The 26,842-nt window shown below is 39.4% G+C and overlaps 1 protein-coding gene across 1 annotated transcript; it reads right to left on the bottom strand.

Annotated features, from left to right (window-relative positions):
* Positions 1 to 795: 795 nt before the first annotated feature.
* On the bottom strand, positions 796 to 10,263 carry parn (poly(A)-specific ribonuclease (deadenylation nuclease)). The gene is made up of 26 exons (XM_051945866.1): positions 10,121 to 10,263; positions 9,795 to 9,872; positions 9,622 to 9,701; positions 9,400 to 9,467; positions 8,655 to 8,736; positions 8,421 to 8,481; positions 6,737 to 6,905; positions 6,399 to 6,461; positions 6,269 to 6,307; positions 6,148 to 6,190; positions 5,979 to 6,059; positions 5,740 to 5,796; positions 5,411 to 5,488; positions 5,258 to 5,301; positions 5,139 to 5,181; positions 4,821 to 4,896; positions 4,609 to 4,719; positions 4,445 to 4,514; positions 4,287 to 4,342; positions 3,870 to 3,956; positions 3,701 to 3,775; positions 3,456 to 3,624; positions 3,207 to 3,337; positions 2,198 to 2,264; positions 1,945 to 2,114; positions 796 to 1,816 (listed from the first exon to the last, which is right to left on the bottom strand). The coding sequence occupies exons 1-26, from the start codon at positions 10,137 to 10,139 to the stop codon at positions 1,770 to 1,772; spliced, it is 2,064 nt and encodes a 687-aa protein (XP_051801826.1). The 5' UTR covers positions 10,140 to 10,263; the 3' UTR covers positions 796 to 1,769.
* Positions 10,264 to 26,842: the final 16,579 nt, after the last annotated feature.

The following is a 26,842-nucleotide window of genomic DNA, read 5'->3' as shown; positions in this document are numbered from 1 at the left end:
TGTCCATTTTCAGACAAAAAATGACGTTTTTTTGTCCATTTTTGGATGATATGCTAAATAAACTATGACGTTTTGACATTTTGGACAACATATTAAAACATTTTATTGACGACATACTAAACTGACATTTTTTCCACATTTTGGACAACATACCAAACTATGATGTTTTAATGACATACTTTTCTATAAGAAAGCCATGCATCCAGATTATAAACCGCATCATTATAAAAATTAATGAGGAGTTCCTTCTGTCATTTATGACTTCCCCTAAAAATTTCATCCAAATCCGTCCGTCTGTCTTTGAGTGTTTCACACACAGACACACTTAACAGATTCACCGACAAATGTACGCCGATCGTCACATAACTCCGCCGTTCTTTGGCACAGTAAAAATATCACTGTAATGCAATGAACTGTCACTTTAATACGAGAGATTGCTGTATTTTTAAACACGCCTTGTATTTACAATTTCGATACTGTGTGATTAAAATTACAGTTTTGCCTTTATCGACTTAGTGGAGACAGGTAACAAAATAAAGGAAAATATAGAAGTAAAGTCGATATAGTCAAAAGTGACGCATTTAAGCTCCTAGAGCAAATGTTTTAATGCTAGACATCCAATGTTTAGCTACAGTCAGCTGCGGGTACCAGACCTCAAAACTGAATCATGTAGATCAACAAGCGCATGTTCAAAATGTCTGAGTATTAAATTGTGCTCTAGATGTGAACATTACAGTGCAAGGACTAATTATTAACTCTGCAGGTCAGTTTCAAAAAAGACGAGATGAAAACGGATTACTAAGAAACATTCTTTAATTTTTTCCCTTTCCAAGGAAATACTTCGGGATTTTTAAACTTTGTCATATACAAAAAAAAAACCAAACAAACAAAAAAAAGAGTATCTGACTTAACGTTTACACCTTTTGCATTAGAACATACTCTGAAATCGTTGCAGGTTGACACAGTTACAAAACATTAAACACAAAAATGTAAAGAAAAACAATTCTGTACACAGAAAAAAAAAAAACAAACAAAAAAAAAAAACAACACCAGCACCTCTCATGAAGGGCCAAAATACCACCAATAATAAATATCACATTATCATTGATGATCAGCTCAAATAAGTCGGCTAAAACTTGGGAAGTTGGTGGAACTTAATTTTAAAATGGGGAAAATATTTGACTGCATTAAAATACTAAGTAACCCTGACATTAGAAACTACAGGACCTGTCAAGTGGTATTTTATCTTTTACGATTGAAACAAATTCACAAGGATACAAAGACTAGAGAAAATGTACATCTCCCTCACATGCACGCGCTCACACAAACGCACCTCACACTCACAAAATATAAGACTGTCGAGAGGTGACCGTCATTAAAACTCAATGATTCCAAAGTGACAGCATGACTGTAGTGGCAGATTCCAGTCTGAACACATCAGAGAATAAATGAACATTTTTCTGGTTTCGATTTACAAGAAGTGGTGGTGTGTGTCCGTTTACCCAGAAGAGTTGCCTGCTCCTCTGCAATAACATCAAAATATGGCAGCTGTTGTTATGGCTTGTGTTCTGTCTTTCAACAGTCCAGTCAGTGGCCGGGCTGGTAGCTTTGGACACGGTATGCACAGCTGCAGAGTGAACAAATTAATCTAGGGCATGCACTACTCCCAGTGCTGGAGGACTTTGAAGGAGAGTGCCCCAAGTGCTTCTGAAGAGACCCTGAGCAGGAGCCCAGTGTGGGTCAGTGGCCTCTCGACTCCACACCTCTCGCTACCAGACTTCTGGGACTTCAAACAAGGAGGTTGTGGATTCAGTTGCTGTACAAAAATAAATAAATAAATGCATGCAGAAACATTTCAAATTACAACCAAGACTACACTTTGGTACCTTGACTCAATCAGAAATTGTCAACTCAACAGGTTAAATGCAATTAACACAAACACACCTTCAGACTTCTTTTTCTTGCTCTTTTGACCTTTCCTCTTGTGGGCTGTTGAGGTTTGCTGCCAAGTGATTGTCCCCTCAGCATCACTGCATGGATCCGTGTCCCCAGAACTTTTATCATCATCGTCGTCATCAGGGGCTGGACTTAACTCAGCTGAATTGGATGCATCTCTGCAGAACACGTCGAGCATTAGGGGTTTGAAACACCAACAGACAGGACAACAGTCACAAGTAACAACCGTTCCTCTACTTACGTTGTCCTCAGCCATCCCTCTGAGGTCTTGCTCTCCACAGCGTCTGCATTTGCCTGTCCACTTTTAACTGAAAAACAATGTCAAGCAGGGCTTGAGCTTTTGAGATTAAAAGATGCAACACCTGGTATTTAAAGCTACATTGGATGAAAACAGCTCCTCTGACAGCTGAGACAAACGGCTAGTCGTTGAAGAAATCTTAATGTGAAACTGGCACATACAGAATGACGGCAAATTAAAGGAAAAAACTGATTGCTTCATCTCGTGGTTCTGTTGTGTTTTTGGGGAGATTTACCAGCATGTTTAGACCCACTAGTATAAGGGCAGAGTCACTGTAAATCAATACAAAGTCGTTCTGATTGGTCACTTTGTTCAATGAGGAAACATTACACTTCTATTCTACAATGGCAGTGGTCTCTTCTGGGATGCTACTGCCTCCATCCACTGGGCATAAAGAGTCACCAAGTCTGTAAATGATGTGAATCTCAACCCATAAGTGAGATTCTCTTATCAAAACACCAACTGATGGAGTCGAGTTCCAGAGCTGTTCTGGAGGACATGGCGGCCAAACATCTTACAAAGACCCTTTATGGTGTTTTTTGTTCCTTAAATCAGTCACCAATCTTTATCTTGAACTACAAAATGGCACAACCGGAAGGAGAAAAAAAAAAAAAAAAAAAAAGGAAAACAAAACCCTAAGAAAGGTGTGATGTGCTCCTTCAATTGAAATATTCAGGATAAATGTCTGTGGCTGCAACGCTGTCAGCTGAGAAGGCACCTGACCCATCTGCTCTGGAGCAGGTGGCCATAAATAAAATATAAAAGTGATGTAAAACAAATTAGCCAGGCTTGCTTATCTTTACCTCCATGGTTGTGATGATTATTCACAACACCACGTGCCCTCTGCCTTAGGGCACGCTGCAACTCTGCTAAGTACTTTCCTAGGGGGAAACCAGCTGCATGCTACCACACTGCAGCAGGAAAGTACAAATGCACTCATGAATTCACACACCATCAGTTTTCATCTTCTTGCTGCCAGTGCTATCTGGGTACGAGTAGTGACTCCAGCCGTCTGCAATTAGGGCCTCTTCGGTTCCCTGCTCGCCCTGAACGGGACTGATGCTGCGTTTCCTCATCCTAGAACTGCAAAAATAGGCCAGACGTATCCGTGTAAACAGAGCGTGTGCCGCCTGCAGAAACCACTACACAAATACACAGAATGATACGCTGAAAAATGTGGGGGTCAGCAGTGCAGGCATACCTGGGGTATCCAAACCCAGAAGTAGTGGAGGAGGTATAGTGAGATTTCACCCAGCCGTCTTCGCCCCAGGTTTTGGCTGTTTGGCCAGGCTTCTCCTTCTCTTTACCCTGGATGTACTCTGCATATGTCTGGATCCTGTAGCTCTCTGCATAGCGGCTGGTGTTCATAGCTGCACAATGAGAGAAGACGTTAATAGTGTCCAAGATGTATTTGTGCAAAGTGCGCGTTCAGAGTGTCAGACTTACCTATTTGTACCTGGTCCGTCTGACTCAGGGACACAAACGCTGATGTGTCATCTACCCATGAAACCTGGATGTTTCCTGAGTGAGTTACAAAAAGAAAGGAGAAGGTAAGTGATAAACAGCTGGTAACAGTTGTTTGACAGGAGAATTAACATGCTTAATTATGTCTTACCAAAGGCACTGAAGAGCTGGTAGAGGTCACTAGTCTTCCATTCTTTTGGGAAGGTGACATACAGGACGTGGTCTCTTTTGGGTTGCACTGTACGAGCAGCAGAAATCAAAGAGGAACATGAGGTGGAGAAGTGACCAACGCAGTTTTACTTTCAGTCCACGTCAATTTGTTTGATGTTAAAAATGAATGAAATGACTCAGTGTAAAGTGAAAGGTCAATCCAAATGTGACAAAAGAATTAATGTCATCTGTGCAGCTCTGCACACATTTTAACTGCCCATTTTGGCTGTTCTCAACAGATTATATAGCAATAGCTCTAACCAGTGTTTCCAATAATCATAAACAGCCCTGCATACAAAGTCTGAAGAAATTTAAGCATGTAGCAAACCAAAAAAAATCTGAGTGTTAGCCGACTCACAATCTGGTCCTGTGATGTTGAGGTAGGGTATATCTATAATCCTCATCAGGAAAAGCCTAGAGAACACAAAGGAGGAGGATTATAAGCATTTCCTGAAAACGCTTTATGCAATTAATCAATTCAACAAATAATAGGCTTATTATCTCATTATTGCTTACTTGTTGAAGAAGGGCTCAATTAGTTTGGAGCGGGCTGAGATGTACGCTTTGGGTGGAGTCAAGAAAGAACCTGCAAAGGCGTGTCGAGCAGAACGAGTTAAAACGTCAAGTATTCAAGGCACATTTCTCAATTTGTGAGCAGTACCAGTGTGACTGTGCCTTACCCAGGTAGTTGGCCATGGAGATGAAACACAGGCCAGTGATGTAGGCATCATAGCCGGCCTCGTGGAGCTGCTCCTGGGCTGTGTCATAACTGGGGAACCCTTCTGCCGTTTCTGACCCAAAGAGAGAAGAAAAAAAATCGGTCTTTTAGTGGATTTGTTTTCTCGTTTTTTGTGTCAGTGTACTTCAAGCCCACGCCAGAGAATTTACTCACCGACTTGTGGCGACTTAAAGGGGGTTTCCTTCAGCTGCTTTTCCAACTCTGCCAGAGAAGTATTAGTGATCAACTCCTGTAAAGCAGAAGGTAAAAAAAAACCAAAAAACATGTCAAAAGCACTCATGTGGTCATTTATAGTTTGCCAACAATGGCAACATACTGAGCAGAAAACAACTCCACGAGGTGACAGATTCACAGCAAAAAAATAGAAGTTATTGCATTTGATGTCGTTTTTTTCCTTTTAATACATCTGTTAGTGAACCAACTACAGCACAATGTGTCTGTTATTCTGCAGCACTTCAGGAAATGATTTACCTTAAACGGCTGAGTGGACGCCATCAACTTGGTGTCCAGAAGTCTGCAAATGATTAAATGACAACATTAAACCCAAGAAAAGCATCTGTGAAAACATTTAAACAAAAAGGAGACATTACCTTGGGAAGACACACATTGTAACCTCTTTAAAGTCTTGAAGATCCTAGAGAAAGACATATTGCCATAAATACATAGATCACTTTGCTTTAAATGGTGTTTTAAGTAGCAAGGAAAGGCTGAAAAACACCAAATTCAAAGAATCCATCCTGTACCTCTGGCAGAGGGCAGTAGAACTGGTGGATGGTGTGCATCACATCCAAGAGCATGTTGTGGCCAACGACAAGTTTCCCCTGAGTGTCAGACAGTGCAGTTTACGCAGATTTAACTAAAGAGCACTAAAAACACGACACCACCTTAAAATACTCAGGAAAAAAAGATGTAATTTAATTAAAGAAGTGACACTAAAAGAAAAGCTGAGAAAGGTATTTGCGAAAGCCATGGCAGTCAAAGTTGTGGAGCATCACCGATTTTATTTTTGTGAACTTCAAAACTCGTAACGTCGAGAAGAACTTTTTAAGTGACAAACTCAAGGTTGACTCACAGATTTAGAGATGGCGTGGATGACCCTGGAGAAACCAACAGCATCATTTAGTTCCTCCTGTTGTTGCAAAGACACACAGGGGACAGAAATATTAGACTTCAGAATATTCACCTTCATGTTCTGCAATACATTTAAAAAAAGAAAAAGATGTACCAACTTGTTTTCAAAGTGTTCAAACACACCTTTTAACAGTTAAGACAAGAATGTAAAGTGAACATCTCTCTTGCACTGTAACTCACCTGCTCTCTCTCCAGTTTCTGCTGTTCCCTCCTCTTCCTCTCCTCTTCGTCCACTTTACTGACCTGGATGTATCGCTCCTTCTGCACAGAAACAGAACTTACATCCATAACTCTACACAAAAACAAAACAAGTGACAAACAAAAGGGTAAAAATAAAACGTATGCTAACCTTTTCTGTTTCCATTGTTTCCAAATGAAGACCCTTTGGGAACCTGAGAGATCAAGACAAATGTTAACCTTCAACAATAACGATAATGACAATAGAATGCAAAGCGTTAAGCGACACTCACTTCCAGTTCAGTGTCTGGTAGATCAGCTTTCTCTGGAACCTGGTAAAACATAAATAAATAAAGCGCATGATTTAAATGGCTAAATACAATTTCAGGGTAGATGTGACTTCTGAGAGAGAGGCTAGATTACCCAGTACATGGATCCAAGTCCAAAGTCTTTTCTGAGTTACTGAAGAGAGCCTCAACCTTCTCTCTGTAAGGAAAACACATCAGAAATTATCAAAACATAATTAAGGCAAAACTAAAATGAAGGCAAAAAGGCCATGATATACCATAAAGGAGAGGTACCAAGAGGAAAAGACATCTAGTTCCCACATGAAAGAACTAAGCTGTTACCCCACTCCACAAAATCTGTCTTAATACATAACTCTCACTACTCAGAATTGTTCTGACACAAGAGCGACTCAAACGGCTGCAATCCGAACTGCGTTTTTACAGCAGTAAAAGTATGACATGTACAACACTTACACCACTCTGTTGATAAAATCTTTATGTTCCTCGGGTACGTGTGCGGGGCCTTTGGAGGACGATGGGGAGATAAACGATGGGGTCCCTACACCATTAGCATGTTGGTTCCTCCTCTCCTCGGTCTGCTCTCTCAGCTGGGCTTCCTCCTCCTGATTTAGGTACGGGATTCCTTTGAAAACCAGAAAAGGCTCGATTTTACCTCTGCTCAGTGACCTGTACTTACATGCTCATATGAAACAGACACTGGCAGCTTACTGCATTAGGTCATTCAATAACATGAAGCACCCAATATTAAAACCTCATTTGTATCACGTTACCTCAGTAAGGAATAATGCATGTTACAACAGGATCCAAACTGATGCAGAGAACACTGCAGTTGGTTAGGAATACGATGTGATCTCAGGTAGGTAAGAATACAATTTATACAATAAGACCAGTTATTTTTTTAAAAAGTTAGCAAGTTAAAAGCTCACCTGCCTCTTCCTGCTACCTTAAATAACCTCAACAAAAACTACAGGTAGCAGTATCATTAGCTCAGCAGTACAGCAATACAACTAGATTGCTTCCCTTGTCCTGGAACATGCAAAGTTTGTCTACAAATCAGCCAGTCACACAAAATTAATATGTTAATTGAGACTGGGTAAGAGTTTGGGCACAAAAATCAAAGACCTTCAGATTATTTAAATTACTACTGAGATAATATAGTCAGATAAAGATCACATGTTAATACAGGAAGTAAATGGAGCATATTTGCAATACAGAGCTTTCCTCTGGCAAAGCAAGATAACTATAACAGTGTTGCACGTTAGTTTTGGCAATGCTCCTGGCATTTTTAAGCTACTGAAACTTGTCAACATTACCATCCATGTGATGAAGTAGCAAAAAAACTAAATTGTAGATTCTCAACCATCTAGGTCATGGTAAGCCTGGGAGCTTCAGTGAAAAAGACACTGGATTTCTCCTTTACATTGTTAAAGAGGTGTCATCTCTTATCTAAGGGGCTTTTTCATCTCAGTTCAGTTCAATATTAAAGAAGCCTCTTCAAGGGACATCAAACATCTTCAAGAATGCACAACAGAAGTCCAGTTGGAACACAGCTTGAAGGCACTCAGTCTACAGAGAAGCTTAGCCTATACAAAGATATGTTTCTAATAAAGTTTGTGACCATTTCCATTAGTGAGGCTGTTGGTGCGAGACTGATTTGAATGAATAAATGTCTCTGTTGTGATCTTGTGTACATCTTATTTGCTGTCAGGGCCACGCTGCAAAATAAACAAACTTCAAACTATCTAGGTTTCTACAAAGGCTTGGCCAAAATAAAAAAAAAATTAAAATAAAGAAAAGAAAAAGAAATTTGATAGAATTGCTTTTCTGTTTGGTGTCATTCCAGTCTGACAGATGACTGCTTTCATGAGCCAACAAATGATTCATTTCCTTCTGTACAACACACTTTTCAACAGAAAATTAATAAAATGTCTAAAACTTTACATGAGTCACGTCTAGACAAAAACAACACTCAAGAACTTTACCAAAAGTTTGCACAAAATCAAACATTCCAAACAACAGAAAAGGACCCAACTTTCTATAAGTTCAAGTATAATATATGCTGCCATTCAGACACCTTGCACTCTGTATTTACAACACAAAAAGGCATTTTATGAGTACAAATTCATTCTACACCTACCATGACAGAACACTTTGTTGAAGTCAAAACCCTGACTGGCCAAGAAGTCAATACTGGAACTCTGAAATGACAAAAGTGATTCTGTCATACTTTTCTTCAAACTGTCTGCAGCTGAGCAGGCATGGCACGAACAAGATTTTTAACCAATTTAAATCCCAGTGAAGAATAAAACTCATTAATCTCACTTGTTTTCATAAGAAGCAATCCAGCAACCATGAGGAGGCACTCACTTACTTGACAAATGAACTTTATGTCAGGGGATGTCCTGTTGAACGGCTTTGGGAAAATATAAAAGTTAAAGGGCTTTGTGACATACCTGCAGAGAAGAAAAAAAAAACAGAAGAGAAAAATGAGGACATGTGAAATAGTTCAAGTTCCTGAGAGTGTATTACAATAACCAGCAAGTAAATCATACAAAAGCTGATTAACTTCCATAATTAATCCGTAGCTTACACATATTTTGCATAAAACACATTAAAGGTATTGGGGGAAGCCTAAAGATACCAAAGTTAGCCTATTGGGGCAAAAATCAGCCGTTGGACACTCTTTAACCCCACGATGAATTAGGACTACACATGACAAAAGAATTAAATAATTTTGACAGAACATGACAGAAAACCTGGGCCTCAAAATCTTGTAATAAAGCATAACAGATCTTAAGGCTCTTATGATTTCATCTGATAAAATATGCTTTGATGCTTCATATTTCCAAAGAGCTTTTTAACTGAATTAGCACAAAGCGGTAAGCACGCTGTAAGCATGCAGGCTTGTGGGCCTCTTTTTGGGCAGTGGCCCATTTTGTAATCCAGTCATGTTTGAAGTCATGAGATGTTCAAGGAATCATGACATGAAACTTCACTGACTTTACTAAATTAAATGAAGAAGACACCAGTGCAAAAAACAATGGAAACAGTTTTGATTTGACCCAGAATGTCAGTGCCTGTTCTGTTTGTGCAGTTGTCAAGCAGATTTGACTCACTTTGACTTTGTCTGGTCATACTTGAACGTACATAGCCCAAACTGGAACAGCAGAAAGTCCATGGAATGCTGGTGGACAGAAATAAAAAGAGCTTAAACAAGATAAACAGCAAACTGGAGGTGTTCAGGCTGCTGCAGGACTGTGGATGAACTGAACAGACTGGAGTATGCATGGGGACTGAGCAGTAGCAGCAGCAATGGAGTAAATATGAACTCTGTTAACCTTTTTCAGCTTTGTGTATCGTTCCTCCGGTGTGTCCAGCCCGTTGGTGAGCGCACTGACATTAGGACCGTCGCTTATCCCTTAAAACACAAAACACTTGTGAGTTTGCATACATACACACACAGCGCTGGCCATTTCCATCGGCATCTCTGCAAAAACGGTTACAAGGTTACCTGAAAATTCCCCATCGATGGCAAGGAAGTCAGCCTCTTCTATGGCGCTGTACACCGTGCTTAAACTGTCCTTATAATCTGGAAGGAGGGAAAACGCGTTAATATCAGCATGTTAGCGTAACAAGGGAAGCGTGCTAACCGAGAGTGGAGCACATAAACCGTCGCTGCTAGCTAACAGGCTAGCTAGCGAGTAGCGCAAAACCCGAGGAAGCTCCATTTTCACTCGTCCGTTTTACAGATATATCACGTAACCGTAGTGTCGTACGTGTCATGCTGTATACAGCGAGCTGAGAGAGTCAATGAGCGAAAGCTGTCCAGCGACTTACTTTTGCGTGTTACCTCCATCCCTGCACAATGAACCCGGCTGACAGCTAACAGTAGCTAGCCTCCGTCAACTGCCTTTTAACGGCTTGACACACAGTTCCGTTCCTGTCGCCCCGACTACCGCCGTAATGGTCCGCCGTCTTTATGGAGATTTAGTCAAAAAATAAATTTCATTTAAGATAAAACAAAATAAAACAACGCAAAAAAAAATAAATGACACCATTGACAATAAATATATCGTGTTATTTATTATATTTCTATTTGAATAAGCATTTAGAAAGCAGGGCTGCCAACTCTCACACTTTGGCCGTGAGACACACGTAACTCAGTCCCTTCACACGCTCTGACGCCTCAGTCCAAATATCACACGGGCAAAAAAATAAAATAAAAATAAAGGTTCCACTTTGCTGTTATGGGAATATGCAACCTTTGGGGAAATCCAGTTCGCGTTTTTACTCCAGAGAACGCCAGGTTTGTGAAAATCCGGTCCGTATTTTCTGTCCTACACTCCCCAGTCATTGTGCAGCATGTGTGCAGCTGTCAGACTGGCTGTCTCTGAGTGACGCACCAAAGCCTGTATGTAGCGTTGCGCGGGTAGTGTCGGATCTTCCGTGGGGGCACGATTCACATGTTGTAGTATGTATTCCTGCAGTGTAGATTGGAAAAAAACTCCTAGAATGTGTTCGAAGTAGTGATGAACGCTACCGTTATTACATCTAAATTACAGCACAGATAAGATGGATAATAAAATACTCCTCTAAAGCTAAAGTGACTTCAGGCCTTTCTGTCTTTGAGTGCTTGAAAAATATATGGCTGAGGAAATGTTTCCAGGGATACTTTAAAATGAACCTCTGTTGTTGATGCTGATGCTGTGATGTCTGTCTTCATCTCAGGTGTCTCATGTTCACTGTGAGGATCTTCTGAGTGAAGACTTGATGTTTGAAATAGTGACCGACAGCTCAGATTTAACTGTCTGTAGTTCCGTTTTGATGGATGTTAAATTTTCACTCAAAACCGCCAGGAGCTGGGTCTTTAAAATAACCGCCGTCTGGTTACAGAGTGAAAGTAGCAGTTCCTCCTTAAGGTCAGAGATTGCAGCATCTGAGGGCCTCTTCAAAAGAAGACGTAGTTGATGAAGATATTCTGGAGCAGGACCAGAAAGACCACGGCCAAGTAGCCTGGAGATCTTAGGCAGCGTCTCCCTCAGGTAGGTGTCAACGGTGCTCATGGTCAGGTCTGTGGTAATCCTGTCAAAAAACAAAACAGAAAAAAAATCTAGATTATAAATCAACATGTAACCAAAGCACTGTGTGTATAATGCCATAGTATAGGATGTAGTTCAGAAAATGTCAAAGTATAGTATACTTTTCAAGAATAACATAGTATGGCCTGTAGTTCATAGTATAGGATGTCTGCAAAAAAAACCCAACAACCTTAGATTATTATGTGGTTCAAAAAGCGCAAAATGATGGGATGTTCCCTAAATTTGTCATGTATGATATGTGGTTCAAAAATGTAATAATGCAATATACTGTCAAAATAGTATGTTATTCAAGAAAACATCAGAGTATAATATGTCGTCTAAAAAATACAATAGAATAATAGTTCATTGCACAAGTAAAAGTATAGTAATTTTTAAAACCATTCAAATTCTTATATGTTGCTAAAAAACAACAAAAAAACTAAAACAAAAAAAAGTCATAGTAATATGCCAATTAAAAAAGCCTATAGTATAGTGTGTCGCCCAACAAATGTCACAGTGTGGCCTTTGGACCAGAAAACGTCCATAGTATAGTAGGTCTTCCAAAAAACATCATAGTATAGCCTTTGGTCCACAAAACGTTATGTCCCAACTGTCTGAAGTAGGTGAGGAGCAACACAAAAACAGTCCAAACTCTGGTTTCCAGAGGGTTAGAAGAGTATTTATTTGAAAGAGTAAGTTTACAACAACACAACATGTGAGGAGGTTAAAAAGAAATGGGTGTTAGTAAAATAAAAATAAGTCAACAGAACTAAAAGTGAACTTCACGTTGACATTGATGGGCATTCCAACCAAGAACAAAGTAAAAGATCATCAATACGAAAAAAAACTGTTCCTGTTCACCTCTTAAAACCCCAAAACACACCACAGTAGCACCCTAAACTAAAACTACCAACCCTGTGTTCCTTTCTGAAAAATTCAAAGGTCCCTCTCTATCTCCCCACACATCCACCAACCACTGGAACACATCTCCAAAGTTCTGCTGAAGCTCAGCTTCCCCTCAGAAGAAGTGCTGCCAGATGAAGGAGCCTTTTGAGAGGCAGCTGGCATCGTGATTGGACTGTACTTTGGTCTGATCCAATCCAGCTTCAGCTCCAGAGACGGCAGGTGGGACGAGTTAACGGAGGCCGGGTGGATGAAGACATGCAGCTGAATTTAATCCAGAAAACAACAGAGGAGGAATGCAGCGGCCCTGGGAACTCACTTCAGCAGAGTCTGAAGCTGTCCCACTTCATTCCCCTGGAAAACTTCCAACGTCTTTCAAACACTATGGAAAAATGATCTTTTATGACTTGTTCTTGTTCTTAGTGTTTTTACATTCTAACTTCATTGCTTGGTGCTTTGCACATCCATTATAATGTCTGTGTTGTGTTTCATCATGACCCTGTTTGTCTGGAACTGTTATATTATATTGTCTAGTATAGGTCCCTTAGTGTTGTTTGTCAGTCACTCAATGTTGTCTTGTAATGTTATTTAAGGACAGGTCTCTCTTGAGAATGAGACTCAGTGTCTCAATGAGATTACCTGTATAAATAAAGGCTAAATAAAATAAAAACAGAGTAGCATAATATGACTCTTCGAAAACATCATAGTATAGCCTTTGGTATGAAAAAATGCCATCAACTTCAAGACTTTAAATACTTTTGTTTACTGTAAATGAACATCTCCAAATGTCTCACTAATAATCATAATCAGCCTTAAAAATCCACAAAACACCCCTCTATACTTGACCACAATTAGTACAGGCCAGTTCCCCCTTCTATAAATATGCTTGGAATCTTCCACTTCCTGTTTGTCAAAGTGGCCTTCTACCTGCACAGGTTTTGTTGGAGCTCATGCAACAAACATTTTGGGTAACTGCACTTTAATATGGATAGATGACACTGAATTAGAGTCTGTTTTAATGAGACTGAGTTCAGATGTGTACTTTGCCATTAAATAGGAAAGTATTTCTCAGAATTCACAGAAAAAAGTCTGAAATGTTTGCTAGGTTAGCATCCCACATGTTCTTTGGCTCAGCTAAAGCTAACTCTCTCCAACTTCTGGATCTCTGGAGTAGCTTGTTGTTAAAATATCTTGCTAGAGGTGTTGAAGCTCAGAAAGTCTGAGATGTTTGTTCAAAATAAGCTCATTCTCAAGTCTGATCTGAACCGTTTCCTCTTTTGTTTGAACTTTCCCTAAACTTAGGAGTTAATGACAGAGCAGCACATCCAGACTCAGTCTCATTTATGTAGAGATTAAACTTCAGTGTCATTTATTGATGTTAAAGTGCAGTTTTTCAGATGTTTGTTGCACATGCTCCAGACCAAACCAGTCCAGGTGGAAGATGATGTGAAGGGAAGCTCCAGAGGATGAATATCACACATTTACGTTGGAAATAAACGTCCTTTAGTTAGACATTGTCATGCAAAAGTTGGATTTCGCTTTAATGATGTTAAAAACCTTGAGTGTTTTGCTGAGGTTGGTTTGTAAATGTTTTCTGACACTTGGCCCCAAAGATTAAAACCTTTTACGGCTCACAAGCTGCAACAATTCATACATTATCAACTATCTTTCTGACTAAGATAAAAAGTGAAAAACTGTCGGATTCCTGCATCATTAATATAAATGTTTTTGATTTTATGAGAGTAAACTGAATGTACACTATGTTGCCAAAAGTATTTGCTCACTCATCCAAATAATCTGAATCAGGTGTTCCAATCACTTGGCCACAGGTGTACACAATCAAGCAGCTAGGCAAGCAGACTGCTTTTACAAACATTAGTGAAAGAATGGCTCGCTCTCAGGAGCTCAGTGAATTCCAGCGTGGAACTGTGATATTATGCCACCTGTGCAACAAATCCAGTCGTGACCTTTCCTCGCTCCTAAATATTCCACAGTCAACTGTAATCTGTATTATAGGAAAGTGGAAGTGTGTGGGGGCTGCACAGTGGAGTAGTGGTTAGCACTTTTGCCTTGCAGCAAGAAGATCCCAGTTCAAATCCTGGCCTGGGATCTTTCTGCATGGAGTTTGCATGTTCTCCCTGTGCATGCGCGGGTTTTCTCCGGGCACTTCGGCTTCCTCCCACAGTCCAAAAATATGCTGAGGTTAATTGATGACTCTAAATTGCCCGTAGGTGTGAATGTGAGTGTGATTGTCTGTATATGTAGCCCTGTGACAGACTGGTGACCTGTCCAGGGTGTCCCCTGCCTTCGCCCGAGTCAGCTGGGATAGGCTCCAGCACCCCCCGCGACCCTAGTGAGGATAAAGCGGTGTATACAGAATGGATGGATGGATGGTACTTTTACTTGTAACAGAGTATTTTTATAGCCTGGTATTAAGTACAGGATGTGAATTCTTCCTCCACCTCTGGCTTTTATTGTTTCTATGTATATTTATCTTTATTCATATTTGACATGTCATTTGATCCCAGTTGGCACCCACTGAATTTCGCACTGCGGAGCCTTGTGATCACTTTCATCTGAACAAAATTATACACATTCTTTGTTTTTATATTCTTAAGCATCACAGAGAGTTATAATCAAAACTGATGCTAGAAATAAAACCTATCAACGTGTAACCCTGCATGTACTAATTAATCCATGCACTTGCCAGGCTCCACAAATGCTGCCTTGCATGGGGAGCAGGATTAGTGAATCTTGCAGGTTAATGATTGTATTTAGGCTGTAACAGTTTGTTCCTGATGTGTTGTAAAGCGACAACTTGAGTCAGTCTGCCAGTGTAGCTGCCACTAAATTTCAGAGAGCCAGAAAAGTTCCTGCAATTATTATCTACATTTTGTATTGTGAGATGAATATAAAAAGTCTTTTTTTTTTTTTTAAATGTGAGAACGTCTTCACAGTGAAAGCAAGGGTAAGGTGTTCTCTCCATTGAAATGCAGAGATGACATTTCAAAAGGTACGGACAAGAGGAGCTTCTTTTATGAAGAGAAGCGAAAAGAGGCTCCTGCTCAAAGATATGTTTTCTCTGGGGGGTGTCAACCTGAAGAGTTACATATTTTTTGACAGAATCTTAAAAAGCTGGAATAACAGATTTTTATAGCCTTAAATTTAAGCCATTTAAAAACCCAGCATTAATCTGCATTATCTTTATGTGAATCCAAAAGTCTGTCTCTGCATGCAACAAGCTTTAGAGACTGTCCTCCTTGAAAAAAACGACCACATAGGTCATCTGTACATGCCCTTATTACGACCAAGGGTTACGTTTTGAAGTTAAGCGACCTCTAGTGGTTGAGTAAATATCGACACTCCGGTGTCTCAGCTGAAACGTCACCATGAACAAACTTTGACCTAACACTAACCATAACCCTAAACCTGTCTTGCAAAAGTGAGGGAAAAGCCGTATTGCGAATTAAATCTCGTAATGCCTTCCTGTCTCCTGTAGGGGCGCTAACCTAAATACGCTCTCATGGGTCGTATTCAGGGGCACGGTACATACAACCTGTGTGGTCGTATGAGTTTGAGGACTTGTTGAGCTTTACCTGGTTTGCTTTTGTCTGCAGAGTTTTACTGAAATATGGATTTGAGCTAGGCACTCTACACACACACAAACTACTTGTGGTATATATTTAGAAAATTACTCTATAAAGGATCTCGCTTCAGAACAAAGTAAAGGAAAAGGGAAGCAGAAGGAAACAAACAAATCAATTCAAAATGACTTTGTCTCCCACGAGGAACTTCATTTGTACAGCGAACAAATAAGATAAATGCAGCAGTGTCAAACAATCACAGCACAATCATGACAATGAATAATTGGGTACAGCAGTGTCACATAAAATACATAAAAATCAGTTCCTGGAGGGATGTGGTAATCAGTTCATTTTTACAGAAGGGAACAGCAGGCGATGGGGAAGATAGAGAATTTAGTAGAAGGATACAGATAGGTGCAAAGACAGTTGTGGCCCGTTTGGTTCTGAAAGACCCATTTCGATGTCGTAAAGGCATCAGACTGCAGTATAAACACAGACTTCAACAGTTACAACACATGCATTTGTCCCCAAAATAAAAGCATAACAGAAGCCCAGGACAGCTTTTACTCATAGTCACAACAATGCCTTCAACGACTGCAGACTTTTCCCTTCAGCATAGCAAACAAAGACGTGTGTGATATGTTCTGAAGGTGTCGAAAGTTTTGAACATGAGCTATGAAAGCCCAAGGATGTCTAAATGAAGACAAATGAAATAATTAATTGTTGCCTTGAATGGACGCCACACACCCATTTGAAGATGTTAATACCTTGAGGATAATGTTAAATAATAAAAGTTGATCCACACAAGGAAAATTTTTTGAAAGCAATACAGAATGCTCGAGAACCTCACCGCATTATATTCCATTATATTTTGTATTGCTCTGTTTTTCTTAACATAAGTAAAGACATTTCTAACTTAAATCCATTTTAAAAAAGCATTTCAAGGGACCTGTTCCTGCTACTTAAATAAATGCATGGTTGCAAAATAGAAAAACAAAATCAAATTTACTGATTTTTGTAAACCTTTTTGCAAACATTATTGTGGTGGTTTGTGTTGACATAACAATGCTTTTAATTGCATCAATTTGATCTATGAATACATTTGATAGCAGAGGAAAAGCTAATTTGCCTAACTCGACACAGGTTGAACATATTTTCAGTTTCACTGCTGCAATAATTTTATTTATTGAGCCAAAACTTTCTTTTTTAAAGTGTTGATACAGAAAAACCATACATTGTTGCATAAAAAAAATTCCCATTATGCAGGAAATTAAGTATTTGAGGATCCACAGACCTCCAGTTTAGTGTGTTCCCCTCAGTGTTTAAGCAGAAGCTCCACCCAGGGTAGAGAGCAGAGGGTGTTAACAGTACATGTGGCATCCAGCTATTTGTGAGGCTTTCATTACTGTGTTTTCCTCGTGTGGATGCTGCTGAGTGTCTCCCGTTCCCATGACGATGACCTTGCTGCTGATCGTTACAGTCCTGTAACGGTTTCGGGTTGACGGCGTTTATCACGTTGACTCACAATGGAATATATGGTATGGATTCCACAAAGGATCTGTACACATCAGGATGACTCAACAAGATACAAGCGGTACAGAAAGAATGAATTACAACAAGTTAACAAATGTTTACATAAGTGATAAATGAGTCAGATTAAACATATTCAATTAAATGTGGAGGTGAGAGAGTGGGAGGGAGAATGTGTGCCGTGAAAATCAGCATTGAGCACCTGAACCACAACTGATGGCTTTATTTTTGAATGACCTTTAAGGTGTCGGTTCACATTTACTGCCCCCCAACCCCCCCACGCATTCCGTGTCACAGCGGTGAAAGCTGTGATGCGTTGCTGAAAAAGAGCAAACATGCTCAGCCACCCACAACCTTTCTCTATAGGCTGACAAAACAAGTTGTCATGCTGTTACGTGTGAACAGCAATGTCACCTAAACCTGAATGAGTTCCTACTATTCTGTGAAGAAAAAAAAAAAAGACTTTTCCACCATCAGGAATCTGTATATTTTCCTGGTCATTGACGGCAAATTTTCTCCATCTCTGCCTGCCTCTCACCAGTCTGAGGAAATCTGTAAAGGATGTTTTTCATTGTTAAATTTTTAGTTTGTATTATTCATCTTTTCTTTCTGGTGGGAGGCGCTTTAAGTATGCTATATACACTACCAGTCAAAAGTTTTAGAACACCTTAATTTTTCCAGTTTATTGAAATTCCAGTAGTTCAATTCCAATGAACAGCCTGAAATAGTACAAAGATTAGTAAACTGCCAGAGGTTAAAAAAAAAAAAGGTAAGGTTACCCAAAACTGAAAAATAATGTACATTTCAGAATTATACAAAAATGCAACAAGAAACGGGTTAACAACAACTTAAAGCTGTTCTGCAGCATTGGAGGTGGATCAAGCCTTGAAAGTTGGTGCCACCAAATCCTACAAGTGTCCAAAGTTAGGTTTTGCAAGAGAGCTCAGGCGCAGGAAATGACAACAAGAGAGGCAGATGCAGTTAAAACAATGATTTATTTACAATAAATTCAAACAGAACTACAAATCCCAGCTATCGAACCCCGGAAATTAAAACTCAGGACCTAAGGGAACTAAACTGGGGAAAACTATGGTGCCTCTAGAGGCAGACAAAACTACAGTAAGCACAAACCCACTGCAGGTAACACCTGGGAAGGAATGCGAGATGGGAAAACCAACTAAAAACAACAACAAAACTAAAGTGCGCTCCAAAAATATTTCAACTTAGCTAACTAGAGAAACTGCTCAAAAGGATACTACAACACAGGAAATAGTCAAAGAAACCAAAGAGCTACAGTACCACAAGATAACTCTGGTCAGGAATAGAAAGAGTCATAATGTTATGACAACTACAAGAACAAAAGCTAATAATTCTAACTCTGAGACTAAAGGTTAAACTAGGACTAAAGAAAAGCACTGACTAAAAAGTGGACAGAAGTTTTTAAAAAACAAAAGCTGAAACTCTGGGCTATAATACTCTGTAGGCTGCAAACACAGAAACCTGACCTGTGACTGCTCAGACTGAGGCACTGCTACTGGCCTTCCCAAACTTTGATTTGATCAACAGTCTTACCTGTATTGATACTTTTTAAGCTTCACCATCTCCTTTCGCACCCAATAGATCCATATCATTAATATGTATTTGTAGCAGGTTTGAGACTCAGCATCTATTCTACGTAAGCTAAGACCCCTCTGTCAGATCTTTTCTTTTTAGAATTTATAGGTGAAGCAATTACAGGAAAACAGCCATTTTTTTCTGCAGTTCAGATTCACTGCTTCAGCAGAATCTCTTTCTCTCTGTGTGTGTAGAAATCATCAAATGAAACAGATCTTGTTAAAAAGGCCTTAAAATGTTTTGCTTCACTCAGATGAAACCGACTGCATCAGGATTTGAAGCTACGCTGACCGATTTCTTCAGAAGTATTGAGTCCATGCCTGACTAAAGTTGTACCTGTTATGGTGAGATCTGACAGCTCTCCTTTTACCAGCCTTTCTTGATGTGATTGTTGAATTAAAATGCATCTATTACCCTATCTTTTATCTGTGTTTTTATTTCCAGTTGTTCTCCTAATGTTTTTGCCATTGTGAATACAACCCTGTATAAATAATATTGAATGAAATTATTGAAACAAATCTTGCATTCAGTGCACAAAATCCACAATGCTTATGTGTTGCAAAAAGGAACAAACAAAAAGTCGACTATTACACTGATTTTAGTGTCAAATTTCCTCTTTGTGCTGTGGCTCAGTCAGGACTGTGGAAACACAAAGAGGGACTTCAGTACTAAAAGCACTGCTACTTAAGAAGAAATCTTTATCTAACAGACTGAGATTGCTGAAGCGCCATTTAAGTTTCAGTTGAATTTAAGAATAAATTTATAGACTCAACGAGAAATGGGGATTTTGGCTCTCTCCCCTCAAACTGAAAATACTCCGTGTCGTAAACCATGAATCACTTTGCAAATCACTTTGTTCACTTCAGTTCAAAGATTTGTAGGAGCTGACGATGTAAGCTCAGCTGTCACACCTGACACTGACACTGCCTTCACTTCAGTCGTATGTTCAGCCTGTTGCTCGGCTAAGCGTAACGTTCAGTTTAATATCAAACCTTTACAAGACTCACAAAGCCTACCCAAACACTAGAGATAATGCTTAATGCTCAGCTGTATATTATTTACAACCAACTTATCCGATTAGAATTTTTCTGCTTTTAATAAGGCCATAATATGATGTAAAGCTGTGCTGACAGTGGGGAGGTGCTGTCCTGCATTTAGCTACTGGTGCCATCACAGACAATAGAAGTTCAGTTTTCTGGCTCACTTTGAAGATCTCTTCTGGAAGATCCCTTTGTGGCCACTGTGAACCCAATTTTTAAATCCCTTTATTTATGTTTTGTCTTTATTCTTATAGGTAAGGATGTGAACAATAAGAATAAGAAAACAGATGAAAAGCAGCTGCTGTCTGCTTGCTGCACCACGGAGGATTAGGTGTGTTTTGTTTCTTTTTGTGAAGGTTGGCATCAAGAAAGTTAGCTTCTTTTTCTGATTTCTGAGTCAAAGTGAGTGAAGGATATTGCACTGCCATACTTTGATGGTGATGGCAAGAACAGCGTGCATGCTGGTATATCACTAAAGTGAATTAGTAATGAGGCGTCCTCATGCATGAATCATACATCAGCAACAGCCTCATTGAGCCTCTGGTCCGTGATGGTGAAGATACAGAAAAATAGAAACGCATAGAAAAATAGCATATTTTCAGTATTTTAGCAACCACCCCCGAAACTTCACAAATCATGTTTTCAAGGGAACTCCTATCTTTTTAAGAGGAGCTGAACTCCTCCTGGCTCCTCTGCAGTTCCCATCCTGACCTAACTCACAGCAAGAATAAACTACTAGGAGATCTTAAGTTCAAAAGGTAGCGGTGTGTAGTCAGTCGCCTGTCACAAGTGTCAAAGTGTCCACACTAGGCTACACATCACAGCATCATTATGTTTTACCTGGAACCTCATCAACCACCAGTCCTGCTATGTTGGAACGGGAGCTGGCCAAATAAGTTTGTAGTTGTTCTATTGAAAACAAACACACACATAAATGGACATTTTGTTTATTTTCTACTATTAAATCTGACAACTTTTTTAACACCACCTTTAATTCTCGCTGTATTTGGCCAATTGTGTGGAAATTAGAGAGATGTTGGGATTTGAACATGTAAAGCTCTTTTCAGAAATGGGATACACCACAGTGGCTTCATGATTCCGTTAAAGTGACGACATTTTGTTGGTCAGACATGGCCCGCTTTATGTCAATATTCTTTTGGCTTAATTCAGACACAGTGATAAAAAAGAGCCAGAGTAGAGGAGTGAAGTTTGCTTTTTGCACCAGACTGAAAAGCCCATCAAAATCTAAGGAGCTTCGAGCAAACAAAGCCTAAACCTAAACGAATAGCAAGCTTATCAAACCGTAGATACCTTCAAATCAATAGCAATAGCAAACAAGATTACAGCCCGCTGAGCGTGAAGACCTGAGTGCATCTTGTTGAGACAGTCCCTTCAATACTGGCTGGCTCTTCACTCAGTCTTTTAGAGTGGCCATATGGATCGGCTATAAATGGTCTGAGTTTCAGTTTGGTTGGACATCACCAGCTGTATCTAACTTTCTGCCTACATTATACCATGGTTCCTATCATCAGATGTGGTTTTACAAAGGAATAAAGAAGTAATGCCATCCTGAGGCAAGTCATTTCTATAAGCACAGTGCCGTGTTAAAGTATTGCAGAATTCTTCAATTTTGTTTTCATATTTCTCACACTTAAATGTTCCAGACCGTCAAACTAATACAAATATATTAAATATTATACAGAGATAATAATTTGGTAGACTGGTAGCTAAGCGGGCAATTACTTTTTCACGTGGGGCAAGATGGGCTGGACGGCATTTTTCCTACAATAAATGAAATCACTCTCTAAAACTGCATTTAGTGTTGTCTTGGGCTATCTTTGTCTTACATTAAAATTAGTTTGATGACCTGAAACATTTAAGTGTGACAAATATGCCAAAGTAGAAGATTTCTGTTGCACGGCACCGTGCACTTCTGACACTGTCATCCACACGTTTTGTGGTGCTTATTTGCCATTTCTTACTGGTTTCCACTTGCAGAGATCTTACTGGTCTGGAGCATTGTGGAAATTCATGTCAAACATTTTATCTGTTTAACCCTCGTGTTGTCCTGCAGGTCAAAATTGATCTGTTTTAAAGATTGAAAATGTGGGGAAAAAAAAAAAAAATTGCAGTGAAACTTCTAATGTCCACATTGTCAACATTTTTGGAAAATATCTGAACATTTTTTGGTGGAAAATGAAATGTTAAAAATGTTTCTTAAGAACATTTAAAAAAAATCAACCAAAGTCCAGCGAATTTTGTGAATGTTCTTAAAGAAAATATTAGAAGTTTTACTAATATATATGTAATCACTTTGAATATTATTCAGATTTTTTGGAAGGATTTTTGCTCATTTTTAGAAAATATTTACAAGAATTTTCTTGCCAAATTTTGGTTATTTTTTAAAAAAACTTTTAAGGGAAACTTCTAAGGAATTATGGGAATTTTCTTCCTGAAGGTTTTGCAAATTTTTAAAAAATTTGGGGATTTTTTTTTTGCTGAATTTTTGTATTTTTTTCAGACAAAGAAACAATATTTTTGGTGCCCATAAATAAGGGCAACAGGAGGGTTAAACAGAAGTTAACAATTGATATTCCAACTGAATCAATAAAAAAATATTAAACATGTTAAAACACCAAGTATTCAACATTGCTATTTTAATAGACAAAAAAAAAATAGAAATGATAACATTTTAATTATTTACTTTGGAATTCATGTAGTTATTTTTTAAATGAATGATGGAGTAATAAAATCATTTGAAAATTACTCATTTACAGCTCTTCAGCAAGTCTGTTACATTTCAACACTGGGCAGTATCTCCTAATTATTTTTGCTGCAGTATTTCAACATCTGCATCTAATTTTCTTTGAGGTTTTATTCCATTCTCTTTTACATCTCTCTCTGTGATTACTAAAGGTTAAAAACTGAACAAAAACGTGGTGAAAACAAACCAGATGTCACCACATGAGGGCGCTGTGCTCCAGAAATTGGGATGAACTGTTATCTTGCTGTTTGACGATCCCTCTCCCCTTTACACACACACACACACACACACACACACACACACACACACACACACACACACACACACACACACACACACACACACACACACACACACACACACACACACACACACACACAGCTCGCTATAAAAGCTATCTCCGCTTCCTCAATTTATTTCTTCTTTTTCATCAAAGCACACCGTACCTTTTACAGTCAAAAGGAGCACAATGGGGCAGCCACAGACTGGGCAGAGTCCAGAAGTGAATGAAAGAATGAAATACAGTCAGGGTGAGGGATGAGCAGTGGGAGAGAGGCAGAAGGGGTGGACAGGAGAAAGGGGATGGCAATTTTGAGGAAAAGGCATGCTGAGAGGAGACCATTAGCATCTGTCAAGTGAGCGTGTCCATTGTTTACTAATCCTACCAGCGGACATCTCCACAATCAACCTTTTTTAGGGCAAAGAAATTGAAGTGAGGCCACAGGGGATATAAGCAGTAAAGAAGGAAAATTGAGAATGTTGGATGAAGGTCAAGGCTGGAGATTTGTAATCCAGCAGGCATAAAACGAAGACGGAGAGAGCACAGGTGGGAAAAAGACAGAAAGGATCTGTTTGTAATGTGACGGATAGAGGTTACACAAACATTGTCTAGTCTGTCACACACATAAAAGCGAACATACACCCATGCAGACACACACTGAGAGGAGGGATCCCATTTTTGTAACCTGTCCAGACAGTTGTGGTATTGCTCTCCTAATCATGTGTGAGATTAGGTGGCAACACACAAGCAAAAACCTGCTGTTGACACATCCTATCCCATTTCATCACACATAGACACTCTGCCTGTTTTCACTGGTCCTCCAGTGAATAGAAACTGATTTGCTTTCAGGCCAAATAGAGGAATGAATAAGTGTGGTTTATCGCTCTGTAATTGTAGGGTGGAGATGGGAGAGGAACAGAGACATAGCTGCAAAAGGGCTAAAAGTTTTTCAGAGTTGTGGAAGTGTAACAGATAAGTAAGAACAAAGAATAAATTGATGGCAATTTAGGGAGAGGAGCTTTTCTGGCTGCCTGTCGCTGGTCTGGCTCTTTGTTTAAAAAGAAGTTGTGGGAGGATGAGGGGCTTTACTCGGATGAAAAGAAGAGCTCGAATGAATCTCAGCTGTGGAGACAAGCAGGAGGAAGTCTCGCTCTCAGAGGTGAGCCTCAGAATTTATGCATTCATTTCCATCGCTAGTGTACAGAAATGGTATCACTTAATTTACAGCACATAATCAGAGGTGTATTGCTCATTCTGAAAAAGACTCCATATCAATTTGTTTGCTGCTGATATGACTGAGGTCTCAAACCAAACATGAATGCAACAGTTCGTGGGCACACAAGCAGACTCATTATTTAGTACAAGGTCAGCACACGGGAAACATGAGAGACGGCAGGTAATGTTTATTGCTGCACATATGCTGTCTGTACAATACAACCATCTTGGTATGTGTATGTGAGTAGCAAAGCAACAAACTGGACAGAAAAGCATAAATTATAAACTGAGGAAAACTGAAAAGAATACAGATTTCAAAGATGTACGCATCTCGGTGTACTGATATTGATTCCTCTCCCTGTTGTGTGGATGTCGGCATCTGCCATGTGTTTACATGAAACAAGTGACTTGTTAACCAAAGCTAAGGTCTGCAGAATACAAAAGCAGCCCTCAGAATGACTGGAAAAGTATTTGAAAGGGAAGTTTTAAAATAGCTATTGTTGTAATTAAAACACATTGTCCAAACCTCCGTTTTTCTTGTTTGCGTGAGTCCAAATCATATTTTCACCTCTTTACTATCACTGCAAGAAAAATAGCGGTTTTCGCTCTGAATATATTCCAATTAAATCCATCCATCCGTTATCTATACACCGCTTAATCCTCATTAGGGTCATGGCGGGGCTGGAGTCTATCCCAAATGACTTGGGGTGAAGGCAGGAGACACCATGGGCAGGTCACCAGTCTGTCATAGGGCTACACAGAGACAGTCACACTCACATTCACACCTATGGACAATTTAGAGTTATCATTTAACTTCAGCATGTTTTTGGACTGTGGGAGGAAGCCGGAGTACCCGGAGAATACCCGCGCATGCACAGGGAGAACATGCAAACTCCATGCAGAAATTGAAGACTGGGACATGAATGGGACATTTTGAATTAAATGTGTAATACAAAAAAAATGTAAACTGCATAATGATGTTTTTTATATAATCAAACAGTATACAAGAGAAATGAGTAAACCACTGTGCAATACCACTTAAATTCCAAGTTATTCAACATTGTAGTACCTTACTAAGTTGAACGGTAGAGAAAATGCTCTCATGTAAAGTTAAAAGCTAAAAACTATTTAAATCTAAATTAAAAACAGAGGTCCCACAATAGAAACTCAAAGCAATTAAAGTCATTACTGAGATTCAAATCTTCCTCTTCTTCTTTTTTTTTTCAAACTTTGTGTGTCCACGTTTGTTGTTTGATAACACACTCAGATCTCCTCTGTATGGAGGATACCAAATTTCTGAAGAGATATTTTGCTTATTTTTTCAGCTGCTTTACCTCTCTCTTTAAAACACCCAAAGGTGTTCTGTGGGATTCAATTCAGGCAGCATACTTGGCCAGATTACAGTTTTCTGTTTTTTTTTTTTGTCTTCTTTAGAAGCTCCTTGTGTGATTTTTGGCAGTGGGGCTTTGGACCGTTGTCAACTTGGAATATCTCTCCTCTGTCAAATGTTTGCAGACTGGGAGTCATCTTGTCAGCCAATATTTTGGTACATCCACAGACTTTCATGGTGCCATCTATAAAAGTCATCTCTCCAACACCTTTTGCCCTCATTCAGCCTCATATCGTCACAGTCCCACCTCAGTGCTTCACTGTCAGGACGATGCATTCACTGTGGTGGAACTGGCCAGATTTAAACACACTGGACCACATTTAGGTCAAACTAATTAATCTTGGACCCACTTGTTCAAAGAATGTGCTTCCAACATTCAACTGGTTCTGTGTCATGTTCTTCAGCGAAACTTCATCTTATAGCTTTTTGCCAAAAAAACAAAACAAAAAAACAAGCGAGAACTAATTTTATTTTGTCTTGAACAGACTCCATGGAGGTTAATGTTATGCAATATTCTTCACACTGCCTGAGCTGTCAGAAAAACTCTGATTCCTATGGATAACCACAGTGCCAGGTCTGAAGCACTTGTCTGCCTGTTTTTAGAGGTAGACTGTGCCAGGAGCACAGGATAGCAGCAGGACTGTGCAGCCTCTGGTTACTGCGGTAACTGCTTCAACTGATTTTAACTTGGTCACTGATCTTCCTGAATCTTTTTTCCCATCACTGTAAGTTCTCACAATCATGTTTTGGAATTAGTCTGGCAAGTCTTTTCCATGTGGAGGCATTATGCAGACATGTCAGCCCATACAGTAGGTCTACAGTTGATCACAGGGTTTCTAACTTGTGTGTTAGTGATCATGGATTTATTCACTTTTGATAACCTGAATTTCTACTTTGGGGCCTAGGCTTAAAGAAAGTATGTGTTATTGATTATTCATGAGAGAGAATGCACTACTTGTCATTTAAAAATGTATTGATATTGCAGAGGGGTCCCCTGATTTACACATTTTTTAGCATAAGCATTGTGTTCACTCTTTATTATAGTTCTGTGAGGTTTACATGAAAAACTTAAAAACGCTTAAAAGAGGGAATGTAAATCAGGCAAAAATAGAGCAGAAATGGTGACTGCAGAAAGGCAATAACAGTGGTTAATGATCAGGT

This window comes from Acanthochromis polyacanthus, chromosome 3 (genome assembly GCF_021347895.1).
Source record: "Acanthochromis polyacanthus isolate Apoly-LR-REF ecotype Palm Island chromosome 3, KAUST_Apoly_ChrSc, whole genome shotgun sequence".
Lineage (NCBI taxonomy): Eukaryota > Metazoa > Chordata > Actinopteri > Pomacentridae > Acanthochromis > Acanthochromis polyacanthus.
The sequence above is the reverse complement of the archived record's forward strand: the minus strand, read 5'-3'. Positions and strand labels throughout refer to the sequence as shown.